This window comes from Dermacentor albipictus, chromosome 4 (assembly GCF_038994185.2).
Source record: "Dermacentor albipictus isolate Rhodes 1998 colony chromosome 4, USDA_Dalb.pri_finalv2, whole genome shotgun sequence".
Classification (NCBI taxonomy): domain Eukaryota; kingdom Metazoa; phylum Arthropoda; class Arachnida; order Ixodida; family Ixodidae; genus Dermacentor; species Dermacentor albipictus.
In genome coordinates this window covers 167645016-167672844 of record NC_091824.1, presented here as the reverse complement: position 1 = coordinate 167672844, position 27829 = coordinate 167645016, and the positions used below count along the sequence as shown (strand labels likewise).

General features: G+C 46.5%; 1 protein-coding gene across 1 annotated transcript; it reads right to left on the bottom strand.

The window, feature by feature from the left end:
- Positions 1–1218: 1218 nt before the first annotated feature.
- Positions 1219–27829, bottom strand: LOC135910053 (connectin-like). Its single transcript, XM_065442009.2, has 3 exons — positions 27358–27829; positions 18805–19790; positions 1219–2374 (listed from the first exon to the last, which is right to left on the bottom strand). Coding segments are annotated over exons 1-3 (1551 nt in total). The 5' UTR covers positions 27360–27829; the 3' UTR covers positions 1219–1811.

The following is a 27829-nucleotide window of genomic DNA, read 5'->3' as shown; positions in this document are numbered from 1 at the left end:
GTGCTATTCTGTAGGCATCCACCTAGTGGACATGTCTATTTGGTCTGTTGCTAAAGTGCTGCTTGGCTGGGGGCACCTCTCTCCTTATGATGCGTACCCCACCAGCCCAGCCAATCAGAACTCCAGCAGCAGACGAAAAGGACATGCCCACTAGGAGGTCACTTGCAAATTGAGGTTATCAACAGAAGTACCATGAGAACAATTACAGCCCTCCCTTCGTGTAAGACATGTACCAAGGCTACAAACACACGCACAGCTCAACACGATTTATGAGCTTGTTGAGCAGCGACAGCAAAAAATCTTAAAAGATGGCACATACCAACAGTCGCGGTGCTCCATTCCTATTTCTGTGGAGATTGTGCCATGTCTACGAACTTGGACAACCTTCCATCATGGAAGTATACATCACTAACCAATAACAAGACAACAAAGCTCGCTGGCGGGTTCAACCGATTGCAACAATTGAAATGACTGTACCTACGGGACACTGTGAAATACACGGACGCGGCGGTTAACTGAAAAGGAGGACTAATAGCCTTCTCAAGTCCTACACATCCTGAGATCCAAGCCCCTCGCAGCTATGCAACGAACTTTTCGGACCCTTTATTATTTGAGCTGCAGGCTATCACGATGCGATAGAAATCCTTGTCAACTTCCCTAAAATCAACGAAGCCCACATCTGTACTAACAGCTTCGGTGCAGTTAAGCATCTCAAACAAGTAACGAAAACGCTGCCTATTTGTGAGCAGGTACACAAACTGCCCAATTCTACACGTGTGAACATTACTTACCACTGGGTGCAGGCGCATGGTCACGGCCACAAGAGTGACCTTGTGGACCACTTTGTTCACTCTTTCTCGACACGCGTAACTCCTCTGTCCTTTCCCTCTGACCTCCGTTCCGTTTTCATTGCCGGAAAATTCATCCTTCGGCATGACCCGCGAGCCCTCATCCCCCCGCGTGTCTGCTCCCTTCCCCACAATCTTTCTCGGGTGGAGGAAGTCTCTCTCCGGTGACTTCGGGCCGGGGCGGCTCTTACACCAGCCGTCACTTGTGCTGGGGGTCAACCACACGAAGACGAATCAGAAGTGCTCTGCTCCTGCCTATGTAGCGGATGCCCGCCATCTACTTTGGAGGTGCCCTGAGACAAAGGCAATGTGCGAAAGTGTACTTCCAAGGTGTGAAAGTGAACAGTGATCAAGCTGAAGACTACAAAAGTTGGATTAGGGACAACAGATTTTATAAGTCACTATTGCAGTATCTCTATGAAACGGGCTCGCATGCTTATGTTTAATTTCATACTGACGTTATGCCGAGTGGCAACCCAAGCGGAAAAAGAAATGTATGCCCCCGAAAATGTAACAATGGGTAGTTCAAAACAGCTAGTCACCAGGTATACGAGATCGAACATGGCTTCTTGAAGTGTTTATGATGCCTATCCCAAAGAAGAGCGCAAAGCCTGTGACGCCGTTCATCAATGCTTTTGAAAGTACCTTGAAAGCTCTGTGATCACGATTAAGGAGTAACTGAAGTTTATGAAATTGTAAGAAAATATAAGGGGGGGGGTGCCTGTGGAATCCTGGCCGAGATAATGTAACAATTCCAATGCCATTCCTTGCTGCGCTGGTCAGAGCGGCGCTCCGTTCGCATTATCAACGGGATTAGTTGGCATCGAACGGTGGATGATAAATGTGGCGCACAATCGAGGGGGAGGAATCGCGACGTTATACTGACCCTGTCTTCACCAAGCACTATATTTTGTCTTTTAGGAAAACAATTTGCAGAGACAGACACAACCAGTTTAAACCTTATCATCTGCAAAAGTTTTGTGCACAGACAGAGAACAATAAAATGAAAATTCGCACTGTCATGGCCTCGCACGGCACAGTTTCTGCAGCCGTGCCGTGAGCACCCTTATGGCCATTCGACGACACGGTCGTGTCTTTCTCAAGAGCTTTCTGCTGACTCAGGATGACGTCGACTTCTTTTGTTACAGAAGGCATCTCTTCTCGCGAGTGCTGCCTGTCGTACAGCGAAAAATTGCGCGAGTTCTCGTCGCTTTCGTCGCCGTCTGCCTCGTCATCGCTGACGTCTTCGTAATCGTTATCGTAAGGGTGCGCTGAAGGCAGCACGGACTCCGGAGTGTCAGTCGAGAGAGGTCGATCGCCTAATTCAGGGCGCTCGTAGTCCTCGGCGCATCCCAGCTGCTTGAGGCTCAGCCGGACCACTTTGCTGCCGCCGGTCGCGTTGGCCGCAGTGGCGTCATCGAAATCGCACTTGACGTGGCGCAGTTCTCTCCGGAACTTGGCGTGCCGCGTGGCTCGCTCCAGGTGCAGAATCCAGGCCAGCCGGCAGTCGCAGCTGAACTTGTTGCCTGCAATGCATCGTCGGCAAACGGTAAGAGTTCTTTACTGCTACAGTACAAAGTACAAATACGCATGCTCGTGTTGTCACGCGCATGTTATTTTGCTTTTTATCAGTGACAGTTTTCACAAAACTATCACTGCTTTCGAGCTATCGTCCGGCGCAATTAGGACGCGCCTATATACTAAAACCGAAAATTCTTTAATTTTGTCGCGGATTCTGTAGCAAGAGAGTCGTGTCTACTCAGATTGCATGTGCGCGCGACGCGAATGCTGTGGTACATTCTCGAATGTGAACCAGGACGAGCGATTATTTTGCAGCCCATGTAGCGTGATACATGCATAACTAGCACGTGGGCTTGGCATGCCATTTCAGATTTGGTGACTGTGCTCACCGCTATCGCTGCGATTTGAGGGTTGTTTGTCTTTCTGGGCACAAGTTCGTCAAATAAAGAGTTAGATTCCTAACTCACAGTTCTGGCACTGTCTGGTTCTTCACCGACACTGCAACGGGACAATATCCAGTAAACGAACAGCGCTATTGCGGAGGCACTGCATAACATAACTATATTCTTGCGTATCGACAATGAACTGCGTGACGACCTGCTGAGGAATTGACTGGGTTTAGCCTGGCGCAGATACAATGGTGCTTTCACAAGCAGTCAGCTTCGGTCTGCGTCGAGTTGAGCAATTTTGGGTGATAACTCGATGAGCGAATTGCAACCTCCGGAAAGTGCGCGGTAGATGTTCGACACTTCAAAGACTGCTCGCGAATCAAAGTTAGCGAAACTAATGGAATAGTGGTTCTAATGCGTAATCATTCTAGGGCTGCTGCCCTCGGAAATTTGCGGATCCGTTTGTCCGTCTGTCCGTCCGTCTATGACGCGTGCCACGGTGCGTTACACAAGCATATATGGGGCTCTATGGGTATACATACAGGGTGTCTTTTTCTAGCTGCCCCAAATTTTTAAAATTAGAAAAGTATAAATCACGGTAACCTTATGTTTACCATTCGAGTGTACGGATTGGCAACCTCTAGATATAGAGCAATTTCCGCACTTACGTGCGTAGTTAGTGAATTTACGGTAATTAACTTTCTAATTATCTATAATAGGTGACTACAGCGAATGAGTACTTTGGGGCCTGTCCTCGACACTACCTATCCCAACGATCAAATTTGGAACAGCGGAGTTGACGTGGAAATTACGCGAACAATCAGTGCCCCTTGGCAGGCTCCCTGAAATCTGGCTGGAAAAAGAGCCTCTGTGTCATCGAAGTCGCTTCTTCCGCCCCCCCCCTGCCCCCCCCCCCCCGCCTTTCGTCACGTCTTCGAGGTCAGCGCCGGTCCGGCGCCGCGAGCAGCGTGCGTTATCTCCTTGCTGTCTGCGGCGTTGGCCTAGCGCTTTAATGTCGGCGGGCTGTCAAATTTACTTCGTCATTCTGTTGGGCGCCACGTGTCCACTTCCACCAACGAAATGCCGTTTCAGGCTTTTTGATGAGAACGACGTTTAGTCAAAATTCACTTTCTTCGGGAGAGCTGCCCCAAACGCGCGCGTGCGAGTCGTGTAAATAAAAACGCGTAAACTAAAACAGATAGGAACATAACTCACCGAGTGAAGGGAAAGAAAAAACGAATACCATATGGTTGACGCTACAGACTGATATATAAACGTCCAAAGAGTGGAGTCGGTGATATATACAGCGGCAACGTGGCTCCCAACGGAATGACGAAGCAAATTTGGCGGCCCGCCGGCACTGAAGCGTTAGGCCAACGCCGTAGACAGCAAGTAGATAATGCGAGCTGCTCGCTGGGCCGGGCCGGCGGTGACCTCGGAGACGTGACGAAAGGTAGAAGGGGGAGGGGGGGGACGACATCGACGGACAGACGCTCTTTTTCCAGCCAGTTTTGGTTTCAAGGAGCCTGCTAAGGGGAACTAATTGTTCGCGTAATTCCCACGTGAACTCCGCTATTCAAAATTTGATCGTTGGACAAGGTGGTGTCGAGGACGGCCCCCAAAGTACTCATTTGCTGTAGACACCTATTGCTAATAAATAAAAAGTTAATTGTGGAAATTACTCTGTATCTAGAGGCTGCCAATCCGTACACTCGAATGGTAAACATAACGTTACCATGATTTATATTTTTCTCATTTTAAATATTTGGTGCAGCTAAAAAAAAGACATTGTTTATGAGAATGCCTTATGGCTATGATGATTACTGATATTTATGATTAGGACTATACATGTATACATTGAGTCCTGAAGAGGTATTAAGAGTTATTAGGGTTAATAAAAGATGATTATTTACGAAAAATGTAATTAAGCCTGAACAAGACTCCTTCAGATTATTTAAGAGTAAAACAATGAATAGAGAATAATCAATTACGAATTACTCAGAAGTACTAATAATTAACAACATAGTTAATTAAATTTAATTTAGCTTAAATTGTTTACCCCACTCAAGAGCAATTACGGTTAATGTCGACTAATTGTCATTGGCTTGATCCTGATTAGTTCAGAATAATTAAAGGTAATTATGATGGCTTAATCCTGATTGAGATTAATTACGATTATATAAGTCAAGTGAAGATTAATAATGGTACTGAAGATTAATTTATATTATATTATCTAACCCTTATTCAGATTATTTACGATTTAACTTGTCTAGTAAGATTAATACCAACTAATTAGTTTCGCCAATTAGGTAGTTGCAACAGGTCATTGCAATACTTGCAGGACATTACGTCATCCTTGACACTGAGCCATGGTCTGCCGAACTCGGCCACTCAATCATTCATTTTTTTGGGTGCAAGATGAGCGAGTGGAAATAACGCTTAGTCATTATCTGATACGTCCCACTAGGGAACTTGTGCAGTATTTTTCTTTAGCAGTGTTATGCACAGAAGTGTCATTCGGATGGCAGATAGCTGGGCTAGCTGACATTTTGATGTCTGATGCGTTTTTAACACTTCATTAAGGAAAAGAACAGAACATACTGAGTTTTGCATTTTTTTCTTTTACTATCTTCTGTTTACCCTTAACCGCTAGAGATGCGTCAAATCTTAGCTTTTTTGGGGGGTCACGGTATATTTTGACGGTCGCAGGGTATTTGCTTTTACCGTGCCTATGCAAGGCATAGCGACAAATAAAACCATCGTGATGATAACGAGTACAAAGACTCCTTAGATCAAGAATAGACAATGAGGTCGTGCGTCACACCTTGTTGTATGCATTGTAAGTATGACTGATTTTCACCTCGATAGCTCTAGCTGGATATGTGGAAACGGAGAAATTGCTTTGCTCAGTATCGGCGGAGTCTATACTTTATTGACGTTCTTTCTTTTTAAAGTTTAGTACGGTAGGAAATCTACCTACATTACCAGTAAACATTTTGGTTGTGCCATCATTTATTCACAAGAACAGCCGAAAATTGGAAAAATCCAGTGAAATGAAGCGTTGATTTTACAATTTAGTAGCTTGTTAATAAGAACGATAACATTGTATATATCGGGGCTGTACAAACAGGACGAAATTTATGTATTGTATACTGCTCTGAAAGATTTAGCACCTGTGAGACGTCTGCGAAACTTTCGTAAACGATATACTAAGTTCACCTTAGATTTAAACTAATACATTATATTTGCCTCTCTTAGATGATCCAAAAAATGCCGCTTAATATGTGCGGCCTCTGTTTACGGTCAGAGTCACTGCGTTTAGATTATTTTTAAACCTACCATTGTTTTATTCTCCCTTTTATTTCTACTCTTTATTAATGATATTGAATGTAACTTTACGTCTTCATTTAGGATGTTTGCGGATGACTGTGTCATTTATAGAGTCAGAGACGACGCAAGTGACATTTCGTCATTACAGACTGACTGAGACCTTATAGGAACATGGTGCAATACGTGGGTAATGTCACTAAATGTTTAAAAATGTGTTCACGTCACCTTTCCAAAGAAGCGCGTATTTCAGTGATGCGCTTATACCTTGAATAATATGGCATTAAAGAAGCTTGACGAATACAAATATTTAGGAATTTTAATGACGTCTGACTTAAGATGGAACAGGCAGATTACGCATATTAAGAATAAGGCAATGCGTTCATTGGGATTCCTCCGGCGTAACTTCAGTCAGTTACCGAATAAATTAAAAGAGCAATCGTACTTCACTTATGTTCGTAGTTTACTTGATTACGGTTGTATTTGTTGTGATCCGTACACGGCTGATCTCACGGAATAGCCTGAAAGAGTGAAGAATAGAGCAGCTAGGTTTGTTCCTAATAACTATAGTAGAAAATTAGGTGTGACAGGAGGTAAAGTGGAAACAAAGTAGAGATAAGGAAAGGAAGGAGCATAGACACACAATCACAATCACTCTCTCCCCAGCGTAGGGTAGCCAACCGGATTTTTTTTTCTCTGGTTAACCTCCCTGCCTTTCCCCTTTCCTCTCTCTCTCTCTCTGTCTCTCTAGGTGTGACAGAAAGTAAAATTAAATTATCGTGGCAAGCATTAAAACCCAGGCGAAAAAGTCTGACGATGGAATTTTTTCACGCTGTTTATTTTTTTTACGGGGTTTAACGTGCCAAAACCACTTTCTGATTATGAGGCGCGCCGTAGTTGAGGACTCCGGAAATTTCGACCACCTGGGGTTCCTTAACGTGCACCTAAATCTAAGTACACGGGTGTTTTCGCATTTCGCCCCCATCGAAATGCGGCCGCCGTGGTGGGGATTCGATCCGGCGACTTCGTGCTCAGCAGCCCAACACCATAGCCACTGAGCAACCACGGCGGGTGACGGTGTTTATTATTCAAAAACAGTCATTGATAGAGAAAGATATATTAAGTCGCCTACTTATACGTCGTTGAGACGCGACCATGCGCTGAAAGACCAAGATTTTCTTTCAGGGGTGACGTCCTTAGGTATTCTGGTTTTGTTCAATCTATAAGGGAATGGAATGCTCTTTCACCTGACATTGTTAATATTGAAACCAATGATGCGTTTTATCGCGCTTTATGTATGTGATCACTTGTTTCTTACTTTAATATATAATCCCCCCTGCTGTAATGCCCGCATGTCCGATGCAGGTATGTAATGAATGAATGAATGAATGAATGAATATTTGAGGCCTTAACTAAAAAGTAGGTTGCTCACACAAGTCGGTAGCATGGAACTTTCTCTCTCAAATACATTCATTTTTCATACAATTCGCTTCAGTGGTTATCTTATAAAATCATCTTCTGCGTTCCACGTGTCTTTTGTCAAAATTTAAACACGAAAATTGCAGTTGTCCCCGAGGGGAAGGTTGCCCTTAATCGTGGATAGAACACGACCCGCTGTGGTGGCGTAGCGGCTTTGACGTTGCGATGCGAAGCCCGAGGACGCGGGAGCAGATCCCCGACGCGGCGGCCGCATTTCGATGGAGGCGAAATGCAAAGATGCCCGTGCACTGCGTGCTCGTTAAAGAACCGCAGGGGTAGAAATTAAACCGGGATCTGTCACTGCGGTGTGCCTCATAACCGTGCCGTAGTGTTTGGCAGGTGAAACCCCAGAATTTCATTTTAGTTTCTAAAGTAAAACACGAACGTTTTCATCATCTATACCCGCGAATCAACTGTGAACTTTACAAAGCACCCGCGATGTCATCAAGATTTTAAAAAGAAAAAAGAGAAAAGAAAAAGAACCCAGCGATGGCGGTTGCATTAGCCGGCATCGCAGAGCATAGAGCTGCGCGCGACAGTGCTTTCCGGAGGGAAAATTGCGTTTTCCCCGACGTCGCTACACGTCCACGTGTCTCCGCGCACAGCCTTCAGCCACGTGCTCCGCGTGCTCGAGAGCAAAGTGCCCTCGCTTCCGCAGGAAGGGAGGCGAAAATGCGTTGGCAGGCACATGGTGCGGTTGAATAGCAAGCGGTACAGCGAGAGAGCTAGGCTAGGACGAGGAATATCTAGATGGACGATGGGGCGCCGTGTAGGTAGACGCAACACGCCTGTTTGAGTTTGCGTCAAGCAAAAAGCAACTCGATCAGTCTGTCCTTCCTTATTTCTGTCTTGCTGAACACCTGTGGAAACACCTCCCTGCGAAGAGAAATGCGCAGCGGGGGTTGAGCGACCTGCGCGCGCCTTGCTTGCGAGAGGGATCGCGTCGTGCGACGAAACTCAAGAAGCCGGCAGCGGCCGCGCCAGGAAGTGGACGTCGGTATTTTCTTCCCAAGCAACCGAAAAGACATCGCATAGTACAGTATAAAGGGGGGGGGGGGTGTTTACCTGCAACGAGATTAGTTAGCGGAATGATAGTAACGACAAGGCTGGCACGATACTGCACTCATATTATATCACATCAATTTACGCAACCGTTTCTACACATTTATGAGGGACGAGCACCAGCTCAGTTCATTTTTCCCCAGCCAGCCGAACAGCATAGGTGATGACAAGCGCTGTTCGGGCTGTCTAAAGGGACGCTAACGAAGAACAGTGGCTTGAGCTTTACTAATCTTGAATATATATTGCAAAAAAGCCAATTTTACCTCGAGAGGAGGGTTTAGTGAGGCACAAAACGCAAAAAAAGGAGGGAGGGGGGGGGGGGGGGGGGAGAAGCACGCCGTGGTGGCGTATAGTGGCTTTGGTGTTGCGCTGCTAAGCCTTATAGTGCGCGGGATCGAATCCCGGCCGCTGGTTCCGGCCGCTGTGGTTGCATTTCGATAAGGTCGAAATACGAAGAACGCCAGTGCACCGTACATTGGGTGTACGTTAAAGAACGCCAGAGGGACAAAATTAATCCGGAGTCCCCCACCACGGCGTGATCATAATGATATCGTTGTTTTGCCGCATAAAAGAACGCAAAAATTTTATAAAAAAATAAAGAAACAAAAGATGAGTGGGAGATGCCGTCCCGATGTTCCCGCAGCAGTTTTACATGACGTCATAGATTCTGATAACGTCGACACAGGTATAGTTTATCGCAAAGAAAAGTTATGAGCTCGATTCTGAGAGAACTGAATGCTTAATATAGGAACTTTTCGAGAACTTATCATGCGGCTAAACGGACGGTTGTAATACGAGAAAGCACATTTAAATCTGCGACGTCACACTGAGTTCTGGCTGCTTTTTCTCCCATAATGATGTCGACATTTTCCCGCCAAATGGATAAAAAAACAATCCTTTAAAAACGCACTTCGCAGGTGCAACTTCATTTCGGGATGTTCGTTGGTGTTTCTTGAAAGGTTAATTCCTTTGCTCATGCATGACTCGGTAAAAGACACGCGAACGTTTTTTCTTCTTCCACTAGTGAGCTGCTGAGCAGTGTTTCATTTTTACTGAGCCTTTTAGTATTGTTGCATGTGCTTCGTACACTGTAACTTAATATTGTTACACTCTCGCACACTTTCGTGAAATTTCGTATTGTGTAACTTAATATTGTTAAGGAAACCTAGATTTAGCAGGAGGGAAAGTAACTTGCAAAATTAAATATAAAACGGGGCAAATATTCGAAAATTAAATTTGCAAACTACGTTCTTGTGCGCGAAAATGTTCGCTGAATCAATCACAAGCAGCCGAGAGATAAACGTAGCGTACAGAAAAAAATAAAAATAGAATAAAAGCAAAATAAACGAAATATAGAATGGACAAACTTTCTTGGCGCTTCCGCTCACGTGGTGGGATATGCTGGACAGAAATCGTTTTGTTTCGTTCTGATTTTAAAGAATACAGCTTAATTACGTAAACATTATCGTTTTGAAATCGTTTTGTTTCGTTGCGATTTTAAAGAAAGCAGCTCAATTACGTAAACATTATTGCTTTGCTACTTTTTGTCATACGACAGTAATTTTGATTAAAATTAAGGTAAAAAAAAAAGAAACGATACACGTACGCACGAATGAGCACAAACTACGAGGAGTAGCAGTGTCATATGGCACAAATTCAGTGCTTTTGTTAATGAACCTAACCTGAGAGAATTAACACTGCATCAAAACAGTTAATGTCGCATTATACAAAAGCGTATGCGTCTTCCGTTGCAGCAATTTTATTTAGCTTTCCCAAGTCTTCAACGTTCAAAGCAACTGAAGCTCCAATTGCGCATATGTAACTTAGGCAATTGATGGACGCAAGAAGTCGGACCCTGACTTGATTATTGCATATATTTATCGACGCAGGGGTAATCAGAAGCCATTTTCCATTACCGCATTGATTTTGATAACAAAGCTTATCATTGTATCCAAAGTTTTCATTTCTCATTGATTATTCTATTAAGACATTATATGCTTCTACAGAATATGTTTAATATAGATTTTATACTGCCATCGCGAAGTATGGATGTAAAGGCATGTCTCCATCATTGAATTCATGGCCACGTTCCCCTTATGCCGGTTTCTCATTTCATATAATGCTATGTTTAAGAAATCAGCACTTTACTGCTGCGAAACGCGTAGTAGCTCATTTCCATAATTTTTCGTTTAATAAACAAATCATTCTCCAATCACGCCCTCTCAGGGTCAGTGGGGTTATCGTGAGAAATTTTGTGCCTCGCTGAAGCTTAAATGCCATATTCTCTCTTCGAGGTCCTTGGTCTTGTAATGTTTTCCCGGCTCAATTATAGCCTTTGGTTATGTTACAGCTTTGACTATTGTATTACTCTCTACATTAATAGAAACCGTCCTATTCATGCCGGCCTAATCACTGCACTTCTTTGCAATGCCGCCATTGACTTTGTATACATTTTCTATTTCCTTGATTGTTCGCCCTCCTGTTATAATCACCATTGGGATTGACAGTATGTGTAAAGAAAAAGAAAACAGAAAGAGAGAGAAGTGGTTCTTGTGGAGAAGGAGGAAAGGCTAGCACTATTTTCTGAAACCCATGCGGGAGCACGGCTCAGCGCCAGCAGGGTGGGGAGATGGGATTAAAAGAGAGAGAGGGTAGGAGGGAGAAAGGTAGAAGGTCGTCCTAGCAGCATCAGAGCAGCCCAGCAGGGAGGGCCAAGTGGGTTCGACCGGAGGAGTAGGCTGGAGTAAGACCGTACCGGTGGCCCAGTAGAAGCGAAGTAGTGGCGAATCAGGAAGACCGAGGTGGCGGGAGGGCCGTTAGGCCATCCGTCTTAGTAGAAATTTCCTATAGTCTTGCCGAGAGCCCCGACCAGTCGAGGTACTCGTCGGGGGAAAGAGAGAGAGAGAGAGATAGAGATTCTTGGTTTGGGAAGGAAAAACATGGGGTAAAGTGCAGCGCAGTAACAGTCTCTCAGATGAGGACACCTCAACCGCTCTGCACAAGAGGGAGAGGGAATTGAAAGAAGGGTGAAAGAGACGCGGCGGCCAAGACGGTGTGCGCGGGCAAGTTCGTGACCTTCGCTTATGTGGCGCAGTGATGCGCCTAGTTAATTTGGCGGTTTTCAGAATTCGCAGGTGCACGACGCTTACAGAAACTTCAGTCTGCGGTATCGGGCACAATGTCGCTCTGTTCCTCGTAGTTCCGGCACAGTGGCAGTAGATTATAACTTGTACTCCCTGTCACTCTGAATACTCCAGTGGGTGGCACTACGTTGCCGACGTGTAATAATAGGATAAATAATAAACGTTCCAAGAACAAAGAAAGAACCTTTTGCGCCAAGTAAGTAGAGCACCCTTAACGGCAGTTCTTCATCGCTCTTCGTCAACTTGACAAGGCATCACGACGGGAACGCGTCGCGCTTGGTTCTTGCTCTCGTGTCCATGCGCGGAACTGGTGAGGAAGCAGGCTGTTCTAAAATGAGTTTAAATTATTTAATATTTCATAAATTAAAGAGAAACTTACGATATTAAATATGGGTAAGAACGTTTTCCAGTGACAACCTTAAGAAAAAAATGTTACAAGCACTGAAAAAGAAAGCACGTTTTCGAAAATTTAGCATGGTACTCGCATTGCTTCAGGCAAGCATATCCCATATGGGGTTTCACGTGCCAAAACCACTTTCTGATTATGAGGCACGCCGTAGTGGAGGACTCCGGAAATTTGGGCCACCTGGGGTTCTTTAACGTGCACCTAAATCTAAGTACACGGGTGTTTTGGCATTTCGCGCCCATCGAAAAGCGGCCGCCGTGGCCGGGATTCGATCCCGTGACCTCGTGCTCAGCAGCCCAACACCATAGGCACTGAGAAACCTCGGCGGGTATCCCAAAGCAGAGAATGGCTAGTTAAATGAAGGGAAACTGAAGATGGCGAAACGGAACTTCTAAAAATTTTTGTCTTCTTCTTAATATTGGTGGCAGAATAGTAATTACGGATCAATAGATTCGTTGAAGAAATGGCAACTAAGCGGACAGAGCCACACCAGATCTAAATAAATACAAATTTAACGACGGAATGGGGCCGCGCAGATTTAGGAAGCTAACAAGCACAAATTGTAGGCTGCGTCATTGGCTTTCTTTGTTTATGTTAAGTTGCTTCCGTAACCACGAAGCCAACCGAAACAAACGTTTGCTTCTGATCAGCGTTATACTGTCATTCCACGGACAGTGTGCGCTCCACAATGCAACATTTACGAGGCCAAATGACGCAGCCGTTGCCCGTCAGGCGGGCGTTTTCTGACAGCGACCTTTGACAGTATACCAACGGGCGCGTAATTATGCTATAGGTACTGCAGAATTTTTGTGATAGAGTATTGAGGTGTACTCTGTTATATGCATATTTGTTTACGTACTTCTGGAGGTCACAGTTTTTTCCTGTTCTGTAGCTCGAACAACATCAGGCAACTTGCGGTTGCAGTATATGGTCAAAAACGAATTCAGATAAAATCAGCGCCCGTCGCTTTCATGTGTTCGCTTTCTCCGTTCTTTTCTTAAATCCGAGTTTTTTTTTTCACTGCTGACAGAAACAAGGTACTACCCGTAGTGTCGCTGACACTCTTCTGCGAACGTCGATGAGCGCAGTAGTTGGCCAAAGGTGAAAAGAGAAAGCCGCCTGCTGAGACGCTGACGCGGGTTCTGTTTCGACGCTTTGCTGAGAAAGTAATCTCTGTGTCTCTACTGTGTTATGCAATCTGCGCACAATTAAATTGCTATTGCCAATGGTGAAGAATCGTGGACGAATATACAATTATTGCGGCTAATTGAAATGGGGTTATAACTAGGTTTTCATTAATCTCGGTAAAGCTGTTTGATGTCACTGCGAAATTTTATGTCTAATACCTGGTGGACAAAAATCTGATGATACGTGAGCGCTTCTTATCAGCTGGGAATACGAAGGCCTTAATGCCCATTTGAACGCTAGTGAGCGGTTCTTCCAGTTATGAACTCCTCACGGGCAAGCGAACGCGTTAAGACGCTCGGCCAACGCCTCCTAGATAGCGCAAGGCCGGTGCACTTCGGTCCGTGACGTCATGCTACCTCGCCCGACTGCCGTATAATCTAACCAGGACGCTCCTGAGCAAGCCGCTGTGATGGACGTCAACGCTTTCCTCACGCCGGGCTTGGAAATGAAAATTTCGGTCGAAGTAGCACTATGTCATCACGCAGAGTGAACTCGCCTTCGTTTTAGCCCAGTGGACACTCGGCTTCTCAGCGTGGGGTCGTAGCTTCAACACTCACTACCGCCAACGTTATTCCTTTCGAATTTATTCTGCTTTTTTTATACATTAATTTTTTATAGCGATTACCGGGGAGGCGAAGTTAGAACACAGGCGAGGGCTTGCGCGGACAAGGAAAGCGTGGATAACACAGGCTTTCGAGAGCGAGGGTGACGTACGTGGCTTCGCGGTGACGCCCTCACGCCACACCCGGGCGTGGCAGCTGGTTTCGCCCGCTCTGATACGTCGAGGCGCGCGTGGGACGTGGCGTCGCAGTCAATGGGAATTTAGGGGCCATTTCGCTGCTACAGATGCTGGCCTTTTGGCTCACTGGGCTATTTGATGTTTTCGAATCAAAAAGTAGTGGTGTATTATGCGCGTTCTTCAAGAGCACATGGTTCGTTTTTGACAGTATTTCGTAATTACGTCCCGTTGCGTTGTCCTGAAGTGTAATTGTAATGAGAGGACAACATATTTCAGACAGCATTTTTTTTTCTTGCACGTTCGTACATTGCTGCCAGTTATGACTGTACTGGCTCTGAGCTGGGGCGCCGAATCGTCGTCAGGTTCTTTTACTTTTTCTTCCTCTTTAAAATGTAACTAAACTCTAATCATAATTTCACTAGTACCGTTCAAACTGTGTCCGTGCGCAGAGCCTTAGGCCTTCAGGGCTGTGCCTTTTGACTGTGAATTATTTTATTAGGGAAAGAAGTAGCTGGCAGATGAGAGGGCTGGCGGTTGAGCAATGCTTGCTTCGCCATGCAGCGCTATTAGGAGAGAGAGAGAGAGAGAGAGAGAGAGAGGGGGAGAGAGAGAGAAACAAAGAGTGAAAGACAGGGAGGTCAACCAAGGACGCCTGTGTCCCGTCATGTTCTGTTACCCTCATAACAACCGCCGCCTGTGATTGCCTGAGCCGTGGATCTGTACATTACTGAAGTAGATACGGTGTGTATTATCTCAAGTGCTCGCTCGAACGAAATTATAAGCGTCCCAGCGATGCACCGTTTGTGCTCTCTGGAAACCTACCGCTATAGCGGCAGTCACAGAAGTTGGGACTTGGGAACGTTGTTGGAGCAGGGAACGCGTTATCGAAGCGATGGCACCGAGCAAAAGTTGAGCAGAAGAAAGCTAGAATCGGGAGAGAAATCAAAGCATTGCGAACAACTGAGAGGAAACGGGGCTTTCCAAGATGGCGCAGATTAAACAAACAAAACGTTTGCCCGAACGTATATGGGAAACACATTGTGAGTGCTCTGCTTGGCCCCGCGCGATTTTGACGGATTGCGTTTGCCCATTTCATCCATCTTATCGAAATCAGCGCAGCTTCCTCTGGAAAGTGGACGCTGTGCGGATTGTTCGTCCTTTTTCACGCTCGGAAAAGTGCAAGACGAGAGCGACATCTTGCAAGGCTCTCATCTCTGAAAGTGTCTTCCGCATTTGCTACTGCAGATGCTGAGTGCACCCGCGGTCTAGGCGAGGAAAACGGTATCAGTTAAATGACGTTCTGATGTATCAATAATTTTCAACGGTTAAAAAGAATAAGAAAACTGCACCACGGCAAAGAAAGCCAGAAGGCAGAAAAGACCAAATGACAAGAAAAACACTCAAAGAAAGAGTAGCCCACGATATCGTCAGACAGCGGCAGTGGTATAGATCACGCGCTGTGGCGTGCGACTGCAGAACGCGAGATCGGCGGCCGCGTTGCATTGAGGACACATTGCAAAGGTGCGTCTGTACTGGCATTTTGTGACAGGCTGAGGAGCCATAAGTGACCGAATTAACTGGAAGCCCTCGACTACGGCGTCCTTCGTTGCGTTCCTGTAGCTGTGGTACACAGGCGGCTACAAAAGCTTATGCGAGACGCGGGTCCCACGACAAGCGTAAATTTCCGCTCTGTCTATGCGTCATGCGACTAATTAAATTGATAACCGAGTAGCTTGCTCGCAAAGACTGCTAAAAATTGAACAATAATTCGATTCCTTCGGGCCAGAATTCACGGAAATTTGGCTTATTGTCCCCTGTGCCCCATAAGCTTAACAGCCGATTGTACGTCAGAACTAACCAGCAAATCAGTGTTATTTTTTCATGTCACGCCTACCGAAGCTAAAGTAATGCTTCCACACGAGATAAAAAAAATTACAATGAAAGAGAGTAAGAATATGAAGTGCACATGGACAATCCATGTAAGCGTAGAACAGGTAACCAGTGTTGTGTTAGACTAAAGGTATGACTTCAGTATCTGTGCACTTTAAAGCACTCTTACGCGGCAAACACTGAAGGTTGCATCATGACGCGTCTTGCATGTCATGACACGGGGCAACCTCGGTGACTAACATGACTGCACGAACGTGGTTTTAATTGTATAATTATAATGACGGTGGCGCATCAGATACCTTGTTAGCGAGTTTCGTATTCCCGTAGTTTGTTCTTTTCCTTGTTCGTCACCAACTGCATGGTCACTCTCATGGTTATCACGTGTCTTTTTTTCTTCCTCCTTTAAATTCAATAATCATCCCGAACTCCTCATTAATAGTTCACGGACACAAGTAATTTTGGTTTCACAATTATTGAACAACGCCAGCTAGGTATACGTAAGCGCACAATTTCTAGTCTCCGATATATGTGTGTGCGCGCACCGATGCCATATCCTCCGATGCAGCTTAACTTAAGCGCACTCTATGCCCAGCGCGCCACTGTCGCACAAAACAGGGCGAAACTTACCGTGCAGAATATTGCGCCTGCTTTAGCGTCACTGCTTTGCATTATGGGCGAAGCTGCAATTTTTTTCTTCGCTTTCCGTAAAGGAGATGACTTTTGTTGTATTTCGCAGACATTCCTTTGAATTTTTTTGTATATTCTTTCTATTCGTAAACGTCTTTCATGGAATTGGCTATTTCTTCACCTGAAACTGTTCACAATGAGGTGAAAGTATGTTTCATGCAGTATAACAAGATTACAACGTGGTGCAGGCAGCGTGAAAGCAAACAAGTCGAGAAACGAACAATGCCAGCGGACGCATTGTGTATATATACTTGTCAGTCTGGAGGTGTGGTTCTGTTCTCGACAGAGACATGCATGGGACACGATAGACGTCGAGAAGATGGCAGGAGTATCAAGTAAAGTAAATCAAGATGTAGGCGGAAGCTTGGCAGTACAAAAAACAAAAAGAAAACTCCCCAGAGGTTATAGCGCGCACTTGGAGACATATTTTCTTTAGTCAAGAAATAAGGCACGCAGGAGGAGCCAACAGTGTGGGCCCTGTTTGTGCTAGCCTTGTGACTGGCGATGCGCAAGAAGCTGCAATTATGGTTCTATTAGTTGATCGCACAAGGCATTCAAGAGACGGAACAAACTGAAGAAGATAACTGCATCAAGAACAAAGAACAATACTTAACCAAAGGATCGCACAAGCAAGAGAAAACGAAGCAAGGCTGAGCTAAAGGGAGATCGGACGCGACAGCCGACATTAGGAGCAGCTGAGTCATGAAGCCCCGATTATTCTTTTGTTTAGACTGCCTGAGAAAACGATGCGGCGAGCTTTGCTGCCAGACCCACGCGGCGTAAACATATTCGGCGGGGGGAAGTCACGCTCTCTCGTTGCGTCGTGGCCAATAACACACGTAATAGCTTGGAGGCTATACCGAAATGACTACTCGTGTTCGAACACGCCAGCGCGCGTAGCCGACTGCGTGTTATATCGGCAGGCCCCACACAGCTCTGCCACACACCCTGTATATGCAGGACGTGGCAGTAAAGGAGAGGCAGTGCTGTATATACAGCCGGGCGCAGGCGCAGAAAATAGAAGCACAGTACGTCTCAGAAAACGTTTTGCTGCTTTCGCGTGCTTTTCGCATTCGCAGCGTGCAGATTCTGGTCTTACTTGATCGGGCTAACTCGCTGTACACGCCGCGAATAGTAAGAAAGAGCACGGAACACCGCCTGGGGTTTCTATATTGGTTGTTGCGCCTAGAAGGATTGCGCCGGTTATAGAGAGCCCGTCCACCACGGAAAGGAGGCTAGCCTATCTCATGTGCTAGCGCTTGCCTTTGGAAAGCACGGCGACAGGAACCAATCTGTCGGCACGGGTGCATTGTGTATAGGCTCGCCTAAGCCCACACGCGTGCCGGCTCACCGTGGGGATGGGGTTGCCGTATCGGACGGAGTTTGTATACACCTCCCCGCTGTTCCGCGGGTCGGGTCTCACGCATGCAGGGTCTCCGTGTGCTCTCAAGGTCAAGAGCACGAGGGCGAAATTTTCTCGTGCACTACCGCTGCGCGTTGCGGCTCGCGTTCTCGTTGGCATACGTGCTGCCCGGCACAAACACGCTATTTGGAACGATTAAAGAATCAGAAAGCTCTTGCACACGAACCACCAGTAAACTTATTGGAAAGTAAGGCTCGCTTAATACTTTGGAAGCTATGGAGTCGTGCGGTATCTTGTTTCAACTACCAAAAATAACATACGCGTGCGTGCGTGCGTGCGTGCGTGCGTGCGTGCGTGCGTGCGTGCGTGAGTGAGTGCGTATAAAAGGGTTCGAGTTAAATTCGGGTTCAAGCTGCCGCAAAGTCTGGGCTAATTGGCATCGAGCTATCATGTGCTAGCCCCAAAAAGGCATTGGGTTCGGCTTCGATCCCCCAAACCAGAACAAATTTTTATTCAACTGCGAAACTTTCTGGGAGAACCGTGTGTGTTTCCTTTGCAGCTTAGTGCTATTTTGGAGTGGCTGCCAGTTTTCTCTTTCGTAAAACTTCCCCTATGTGAGCATTTTCAGGAACTTATTTGTTTATATCTACATCCATATGTATGCGCTCATTATCAACATTATACTGTCAGAATAACCACTGAGCGAATCAATGCATCGAAGAAAGAAAATCCCATAAACTGGAAGAGGTTGCCCCGTCTCACCGGTGAGGCTCATGTCGAAGGACTCGGCGTCGATTTTCGCCAGGTCCTGGACCGTCCTCCAGGTAAGCGTGAGCAGCTGGTTCTGCGACAGGTCCACGGACACCAGGTTGGGAGCCCCGCGGAACATGTGCGCGGGCAGCACGCGCAGTCGGTTGTACGACATGTATAGAACCGTCAGCTGCGGCAGCCCTTCGAAGGCCAGCGGGTCGACCTCGGACAGCGCGTTGTACTTGAGGTCCAGCTCGGCCAGCTGGGGCATGCCGCCGAACACGCGGGCCTCGAGGCGCGTCAGCTTGTTGCGGAACAGGTCGAGCCTCGCGACGCGCCCCAGGCCGCGGAAGCTCTGCTCGCTCAGCTTCTCGATGGCGTTGTCGCTCAGCTCCAGCTCGCGCAGGGCGCCCAGGTCCTCGAAGGCGCCGTCGTCGACCACCTCCAGCTGGTTGCGCTCGAGGAAGAGATGCGTGAGGGAGGGCAGGTTCTTCAGGGAGCCGGCGCGCAGCCTCCTCAGCTTGTTGTCTCCGAGCTCGAGCTTCTTGAGGCGGGGAATGTCCGCGATGGACTCGGCGTCCAAGCTCGTAATCTCGTTCGAGTCCAGTGAGAGCACGGCGAGACGCGAGAGGTTGTGGAACGAGTGAGGCTTGACATCCCCGAGCTCGGCTTGGGAGACCTTCAGCCGCTCCACGTGCGGTGTGTGGAGCAAAGCCAACGTCGGGACAAAGTCGAGCTTATAGTCGCTGCCGAAGGCAGTGAATGCTACAGAAGTGACACTCGGTTGCCGTTCGAACGATCGAAAAACAACATGGTCATCCGGCAGCTTTCGTCCTACGTAACACGTGACGTCGGTCACTTCGTCCGCATCCCTGGCGTCGCAACGACAGTACATGGGCTGGTCAATGAGATTGCAGAGGTCAGGCACCGGGTCATTCGAACCCACACGGCTTATCGCTAGTAGCCAGGCCGCTACTAGGAGGGTAAGTGCAGAAGGCCTGCAGCGAAGGAAAACAAAAAAAAATGAAAAGTGAAAGTCAGATATACCAAAGCTGCAAAACGTTTTCTGCAACTCGAAGATGAACGACGGAGCTTCGAATCGTGCGTCCGGATTTATCATGCATGCACTGTGCTTGAGCTAGCGTTCTTCTTGTAGAAGTAGCCCGAGAGCCCGATAAGGCATTGCACAACGTGTTCATAGGGTTGTTTTAGCCTTAAAGGGCCCCTGGCCATGTCTGGCTATCTTTAGCTGACAAGCGCAGTGCATAAAATGCGTGCTAACGATTGTTTATGCTAAGTTTTACATCCCTAAGCGCCGAGGAAAGAGCTCAAATTTCAAACCAAACGTATTCTGCCCTTCTCCTCCCGGGCGCCGCACTCCCAACCGCAGCGTCGACGTCTATCACCCAAGTGTGCCTACGTGCCCGGAAGTGCTGTGACGTCGCTCACAGCGACACGTGATTTCGATGATTATTCCAGGAAACATCAGTTATTTGTTTAATCTGTTGCTTCCGCAAACGAATTAATGTTTAGAGAAACATATAAACCGAATGTCTGCGTGTTTTTGTGGTGGTGCTCAGCCGGATGATTTATCTGCCATGTGGAGGCGTTCAGGGCGACTTATTATTAAAGAGTAAGACAATTATGAGGTTTTACGTGCCAAAACCCCGATTTCATTATGAGGCACGTTGTAGGGAGGAGGGGGCATGCTCTAAAATAATTTGGACCACCTGGGGTTCTTTAACGTGCACCTAATGATAAGTACACGTGCCTTCCCGAAACCTTGGCCAACAGGTGGTTCCACCTACCGTGGTTGCTCAGTGGCTATGGTGTTAGGCTGCTGAGCACGAGGTCGCGGGATCGAATCCCGGCCACGGCGGCCGCATTTCGATGGGGGCGAAATGCGAACACACCCGTGTACTTAGATTTGGGTGCACGTTAAAGAACTCCAGGTGGTCAAAATTTCCGGAGTCCTCCACTACGGCGTTCCTCATAATCAGAAAGTGGTTTTGGCACATAAAATCCCATAATTTTTAACAGGTGGTTCGCGCAAAGACCCTTTGAAGCACATGGACTACTCGGGAGTGCATGATCGACAGGAGACCATGCAAGGAGTGTGACGTGTCGTACATCGGCGAGAGCGGAAATATTAAACGGCGCTTGAAACAACACATGAACGAGGTCGCCAAGGACCACACAGCCGCGAACGCTCTGGCTGAACATCGCGAACTAACCGGACACAGCATTGACTGGGACTCGGCAGCCATCACGCAAAAGAGAAACACTTATCTGCCCGTTTGCTTTTAGAATCATACTACATTCAACCAGCTAGACGCACGATAAACAGGATGCAGGGTAATCTTCCCGAGATATATACCCGTACTCTGCGCCACCTCCCCATAAATATTCGCGCGCCCATGCTTATATCTTCATTATGATCAAGGGACCCGTACAGGGCTCTAAACGTCATGTTCTCTATTTTTCTTTTATTTTTGACGACTGCATGTTTTTTGACACCAGTATGTTTCCTCACCAGAGTTTTCGTCGGACACTTGACTATACAGCGATGTAATCTCATATATTTAAAGCCAGATCGCACTGCTGTGAATGTGAATTTATCTTAGCTTATTGATTTGTTATTAGCCTCTTTGTGAGCGAGCTTCGCAGTTTATATCCCCTCAGCCAGTTTGAAGAACGGCGCTGAAGACCGGATGTTTGCCAAAGAGCAGGACGTCTTGTTAGCAACTCAGTGGAATCGCGAATGAAACGGGTCAACTGCACGAAGGAAATGTTGCGAAGATGGTGATAAAGTTAATAATGAAAGTAGATGAACTACAGATAGGCTAATCAAATAAAGGCGCACCTCATTAGCCATTGTATTTGATAATTTGTGCTTTTACCTTGAAGCTGCATGGTTATCTTATTATCTTATCTCAATATCAGAAGTCGCACGGGGAAAAAAGTAAGACAGTACTGGAAAGAAACAAGAAGAAAAACTGACGCAGTCGACAAGCTCGGAAATGACGAAAGTAGTCTTCTTTCTCTCTCTCTCTCTCACACACACACACACACACACACACACACACACACACACACACACACGTGCGCGCGCGCGTGTGTGTGTGTGTGTGTATGTATGTATGTATGTATGTATGTATGTATGTGTGTGTGTATGTATGTATGTATGTATGTATGTATGTATGTATGTATGTATGTATGTATGTATGTATGTATGTATGTATGTATGTATGTATGTATGTATGTATGTATGTATGTATGTATGTATGTATGTATGTATGTATGTATGTATGTATGTATGTATGTATGTATGTATGTATGTATGTATGTATGTATGTATGTATGTATGTATGTATGTATGTGTGTGTGTGTGTGTGTGTATGTATGTATGTATGTATGTATGTATGTATGTATGTATGTATGTATGTATGTATGTATGTATGTATGTATGTATGTATGTGGATTTGTTTCGGGATTTCGCGTTTGCGTTTACACTGTTCAAGAGTGCAAGATTTAAAGACCTCAAGAACCCTCGTTCCTCGTGCCCCAAAAACTAAGCACGACGTATCACAATGTGCCGCATGCAGGGGACTGAAACGAAGCCGGGCGCTGTCGAAAAGCCGAACACAAACGAACGATGTTTGCCATGGCCGCGAGGCGGTGCAGCTGCAGTGGCGACGCCGACTCAGGCGTGGCTGCCGCCGCAAAGAAGGACGGGGCCGTTGGAACTGGCTTTGTTCCAGAGAATAGTTACGTCCAGATACATCGCGTGAGCGTGGAAGAAGACCAGAGCACCACGCTTGCTGTATTCTAGCGCGCCTAACAACAGTCTGCGTGCGAGCGTTAAGGAAAAGCAACGGGAACAGCCCGAACGAAGCAGTCTTTGCAAATGTAAGCACACATGTTGGCGAACACCCGCCGTGAAGAACAGCGGAAGTAACAGCGGATGTCTGAAGTCAACTTCACAACTATACTCGTTACTTTGTACTGGTGCTCAAAGGGCGAACGCAGAAGGCGGCGCTCTCTGCTGTGCTGCTCTTTCTTAACCTAACATTTTGCGCAAGATTTAGGCTATACTAAAATATAGCGTATGCGCATTGTGTACCTTTCTCTCAGTTTTATTTTTATTTGTTTCCTCAACGGTCCCCCCAATTTCCGTGTTAGTTTGCAATTCTAATTTTACCTCACGGTTTATTTCTTTTGTATTTTTGCTTTAGAAATCGTTTGAGGTGGCTGACTTTTTGCTTTTCTTTAATGCCGCCGTGGGCCACTCGCTTTTTTTTTTCGTTCGCCATTTTCCTAAGTTTAGCGTGATTTGTAGTTATTCATTTCATTTTTAGGTTTACTTTGAAGGGTTGTTTTGACGTTGCTTAAAAATTATGGGCGATCGCTTTTCGTTGCAACGAACTTTTTTAAAGGAGACTGTTTGCAAAGAAAAGTAGAAGAGGGATTGTCGGTTTATCAAAGATCAACAAAATAAAAGCGTATGTCAGTCAGTTCTCCATTAAGCGCAACAGCGCTAATTAAGAACTTAGAAAACCAAGCATATGCATTGCTGAAAGGATGCCACAGGGCTCTATAAAAGCGATTTGGCGATAGTGCTTATAGTCGTGAGAGCGGCTAATTCACAAGCTTTAGATAACGGCTGCGGATTCTCATTGTGTGAATTCTAACAGATAAGTGCCGTATTTTCTATCGCGAAAAACATCAAAGCGCGCAAGGTTTCACGTCACCAGATAAGTAGTTCAGAGTTTGCTGTGCTTGTGTACTTAAATTTAGGTATCAGTTAAAGAATCCCAGGTGGCCCAAATTATTCAGGGGTCCCCAACTGCGGCGTGCCTCATAATCAGATCGGGACTTCGGCGCGAAGAACTCCAGCAGTTGTTAAAATTTGCACCAGTTACTTGCGTTACCAGGGATTAATAAGATGCTAATTTTCTGCCCGGTTCCTTTGGGTAACCATACATATTTGAAAATTGACGCCGACAGGTTACAGCGAACAACTGTTTATACGTTATTATCACAATATAAAAGCCCTAACAGACGCTGGAATGAAGCTTTACCTCCTGGCTCAAAGTATCAAGTACAGTTATTAATCATCTCCTAGTCTTTCCAAGCGTCATAAATGCATCTTTAAAGCTGCAGCTGCCATCAAGAATTTGTTGCTACGATGCGACATTCCACGTCTGGAGGAGCGCGTCATCATTCATTTGTTCTTTGTGGATTATAGTGCGGACTGTATTCGTTGCATTCCTTGCATTCTCCAGATGCGGAAAGCGCATCTATAGTTATGTCCGAGCCTTTTTATCTGACCGAACAGCCATCATCGGCCTAGGTGATATTCGGTCGGATATCATAAAACTTTCCGGCAGAGGGACTCCCCAGGATTCGGTTCTCTCACCCATCCTGTTCAACGTGGCGATGGCAAAGCTACCACCGCTCCTCGACAAACTTCCGAACGTGCAGCACGCCCTGTACGCCGATGATATTACAATCTGGGTGACCACATGGTCAGACGGCGCCATTCAAGACGCACTAAAGGAAGCCGTAAATATAGTTCAAGATTATGCAACAGCCGGAGGACTCACATGCGCAGCTGAGAAGTCGGAGCTCCTGCTTGTACTCAAAAAACGGAAGAAGGCCGATATTCCACCAGCCATCACATTGCATCTCAATGGCAACGTTATTCCAAGGGTAGACAGACTACGTGTACTAGGACTTCACATACAACACAACGGGAAGGCCACACATACCCTACACGTGCTCCACCAACAAGTTACCCAAATAACGCACGTGATAAAGCGCATTACAAACCGCCGACAAGGACTGAAAGAAAAAGACGTACTCCGAATCATGCAAGCCCTCATAATTAGCCGATTAACCTACCACCTCCCCTATCATAATCTGACTCAGACTGAGATGCACCAGATGGACACCCTCCTCCGTACGGCACTAAAGGCAGCGCTGGGACTACCCCAACATGCGTCTACGCAGCTCCTACTACGACTCGGTGTGCACAACACCATCCGCGAATTAGTTGAAGGTCATTTTAACAGCCAATTGCAACGTCTGCAATGAACAATGCAAGGGTGCCACATTCTATCCCGGCTAGGATACCAAATACCAAAAAAACCACAACAGGAAAACCGCAAACTCCTTCCGCTTAGCATTCTCAACAAAATTCACGTGGCCCTAATTCCCCGGAATATGCACCCTGACCGTTATAAAGGTCGACGAAAGGCAAGAGCACAAGCCCTGGCTCACCTATTTGGCGATGACAAATCAAACACTCCAGTCCTATACACCGACGTGGCCCGCTACCCACAAAAACGTGCCCTATGTCTAGTCGTACTAGATAGTGCAGACATTCTGAGAGCTTCGGCCACGCTCAACACTGTGGACAGTGGCACGGCGGAAGAGGCTGCTATTGCCCTAGCCATCGTACACGCTTCAACCGTGCCGGCGCCGGATGGACCTATCACAGTGGTCACTGATTCTCAGACCGCCTTCAGGACTTTGGCACAATGGAGGGTGACACCCTACACACACCGCATCCTTAAATCATTACACCCCTCAGCGTTACACAGGGTGCGTATCGTCTGGACACCTGGACACGCCTCTCTCCATGGTAATGAACGCGCTAATGCGGTAGCCCGAGAGCTCGCTAACCGGGCGCCATTGGAAGAGCTGTCCAAACCAGACGACGCACCGACAGAACCACTGAACTACACTGAAACTCTACAATGTTACAGAGATACCAGGAGACACTTCCCTCCACCACATAATTCCCTTAATCGAGAAGATGCCGTCGCGTGGCGACAGCTTCAAACTAATTCATTTCCCTGCCTCTTTTATCTTCACCTCTTCCACCCCACACACTATCCCTCATACTGTCCCTATTGTGGAGCAAAGCCCACAGTATATCATTGCACCTGGGAGTGCCCACACCCTCCGGGCTACTCCCCTATTCCTTCACCTTCACCTTCCTCCTGGGAGACTGCGCTGACCAGCTCAGACCCGCAAGAGCAGCGACGGCTGATCCGGCGGGCACGCGGAGTGGCGCGAGCCAATGGGGCCCTGAACTAAGGGCTCCACCCTGCGAGGAAGTCGCCCAAAATCATGATAAAAAAATATTTTTTCTCTCTCTCTCTCTCTCCACGTCTGGATTGGGATGGCATCTACAAAAGCTCACTTGTACTGAACTAGTACGGATGACACCCACATGTGTGCTACTTGTGGGACCGAAGAAAATATCGAACACTTCCTCTGCCTGTGCTCCCGCTAAAATGTCTCGGGCTCCCTTCTCTGGGCAAAATTAAACCGGCTAGACTCAAGCTAACTTTCAGAAACGAGGGAAAACAGGGCGAAGGCGGGAGATGGAAATTCAAGACGATGAGCAAAAAGAGAACAAGCTGAAAGCAGGAGCCAACGTTTCGACAAGTTGACTTGTATTCTTCAAGGCGACGTATGCTTGAACATATGCAGAAGCGAAGGTGCTTGAACTGTGGTCGCGCGTCGCTGGCGCAGTTAGCAGTGAGTGCATTGCTACAGCACCTCAAGCCGACAGGTCTTTACGACCGTTTATATAAACTTGCTCCGCACGTTTAAGCGCAACTATTGCTTCCTATCTCACTCTCTCTGTTTTCACTTCTTTCTCTATTTCAGCCTTTTTAGCCCCTTTTTCCAGTGCAGGGTAGCAAACCAGACATGCGTGTGGTTGACCTCACTGCCTCTCCTTGCTTCTCTCTATATATTCGTTCTACATCTAATTTCTGGTACTATCTGAATCCGCTCTCGCAACATTAGTTGTAGAACACGTATTTTCTCGCTATTTAGCACCTATTTTTGGTTCTACTTGCTATTTTAAAAGTTTTTTTGCCAGAAACCGGAAAGAGAAAGAAGGTGATGCAACGAAAATGTTCAGTAAACAGGGGGAAACATACTCTGCGTCCATGTATGAATACTACAAATATCACGTGCATGGAATGAAAGACTTGTTAATTTTGACTTGCTAGTACTTTTCACTTTGCACTATGTGGATATAAGCTAGCTCCTGTTAAGCGTCTTCAGCACATTCAAAAAATGCGTGGTCCCGCCTCAAAACCAGTGCTGTGAAGGTTATGGATGATTTAAGCAATCTTCAGTTAGTAACGCAGACAAACACACAATAAAAATTACTTTTATATCAATATATATCGTCATAATCATAAATGTCAGTAGTCATTGGTAGTCATAAGGCATTCTTCTATATACCCCCTTAGGACTCCATGTATATATATGGAGCACATCGTGTCACTTGTTACAGACAGACGAACGAACAGGCTTCCGAGGGAAGTAGCCCTCGAATGCTTGCGCATTAAAAAGCATGCATTTTGTGACATTCCAGGTTCCAAATTCAGACAATTTTTCCTTCCAACACGCACTACCGGCACTGCAGAAAAGTTAATCAAACAAATCCGCTCCTACTTGCAAGTTATAAACAAAGTGCCCGCTGAAATGAAGTGCACGTATGTGCAGAGAAAAGTATCGATGAGTGGTTTCACTTACATGACAGTGAAGTAGTGCAGAGAAGACGGAAAACGTTTTGCTAGGCGAGAGGAATTTGGCAACCACGCAAAAGTCGGGCACGTCGGCGACAGATGCCGAAGAACCGACGCGCTTCCCAAGCTGCAATATCCCAGGCAAATACGACGAAGGCGTGGAACAGGACCAGGTTATAAAAGCTATACTTGTTCGCACTAAAGAAGAACAGGGAGTGGCGCGTCGTCGAAGCCGATGCAGGATAGACACAATTCAGGCACACCGAGACACTTGCGCAGGTTAGAAGCGCAATGACGAGACGTGGACATAATTAAAATAATAATAATAATAATAATAATAATAATTCCGAGAAAGAAAGGAGCGTGCAAACAAAGAAAATATTTTTTTCTTGCTCGTAATAGACGGTGCCGCGACCGCGTCGTCTGCTCGAGGAGAGACTGTTTGCCTGCCGAGCCGACGAGCCGATAAGAGCGCTGCT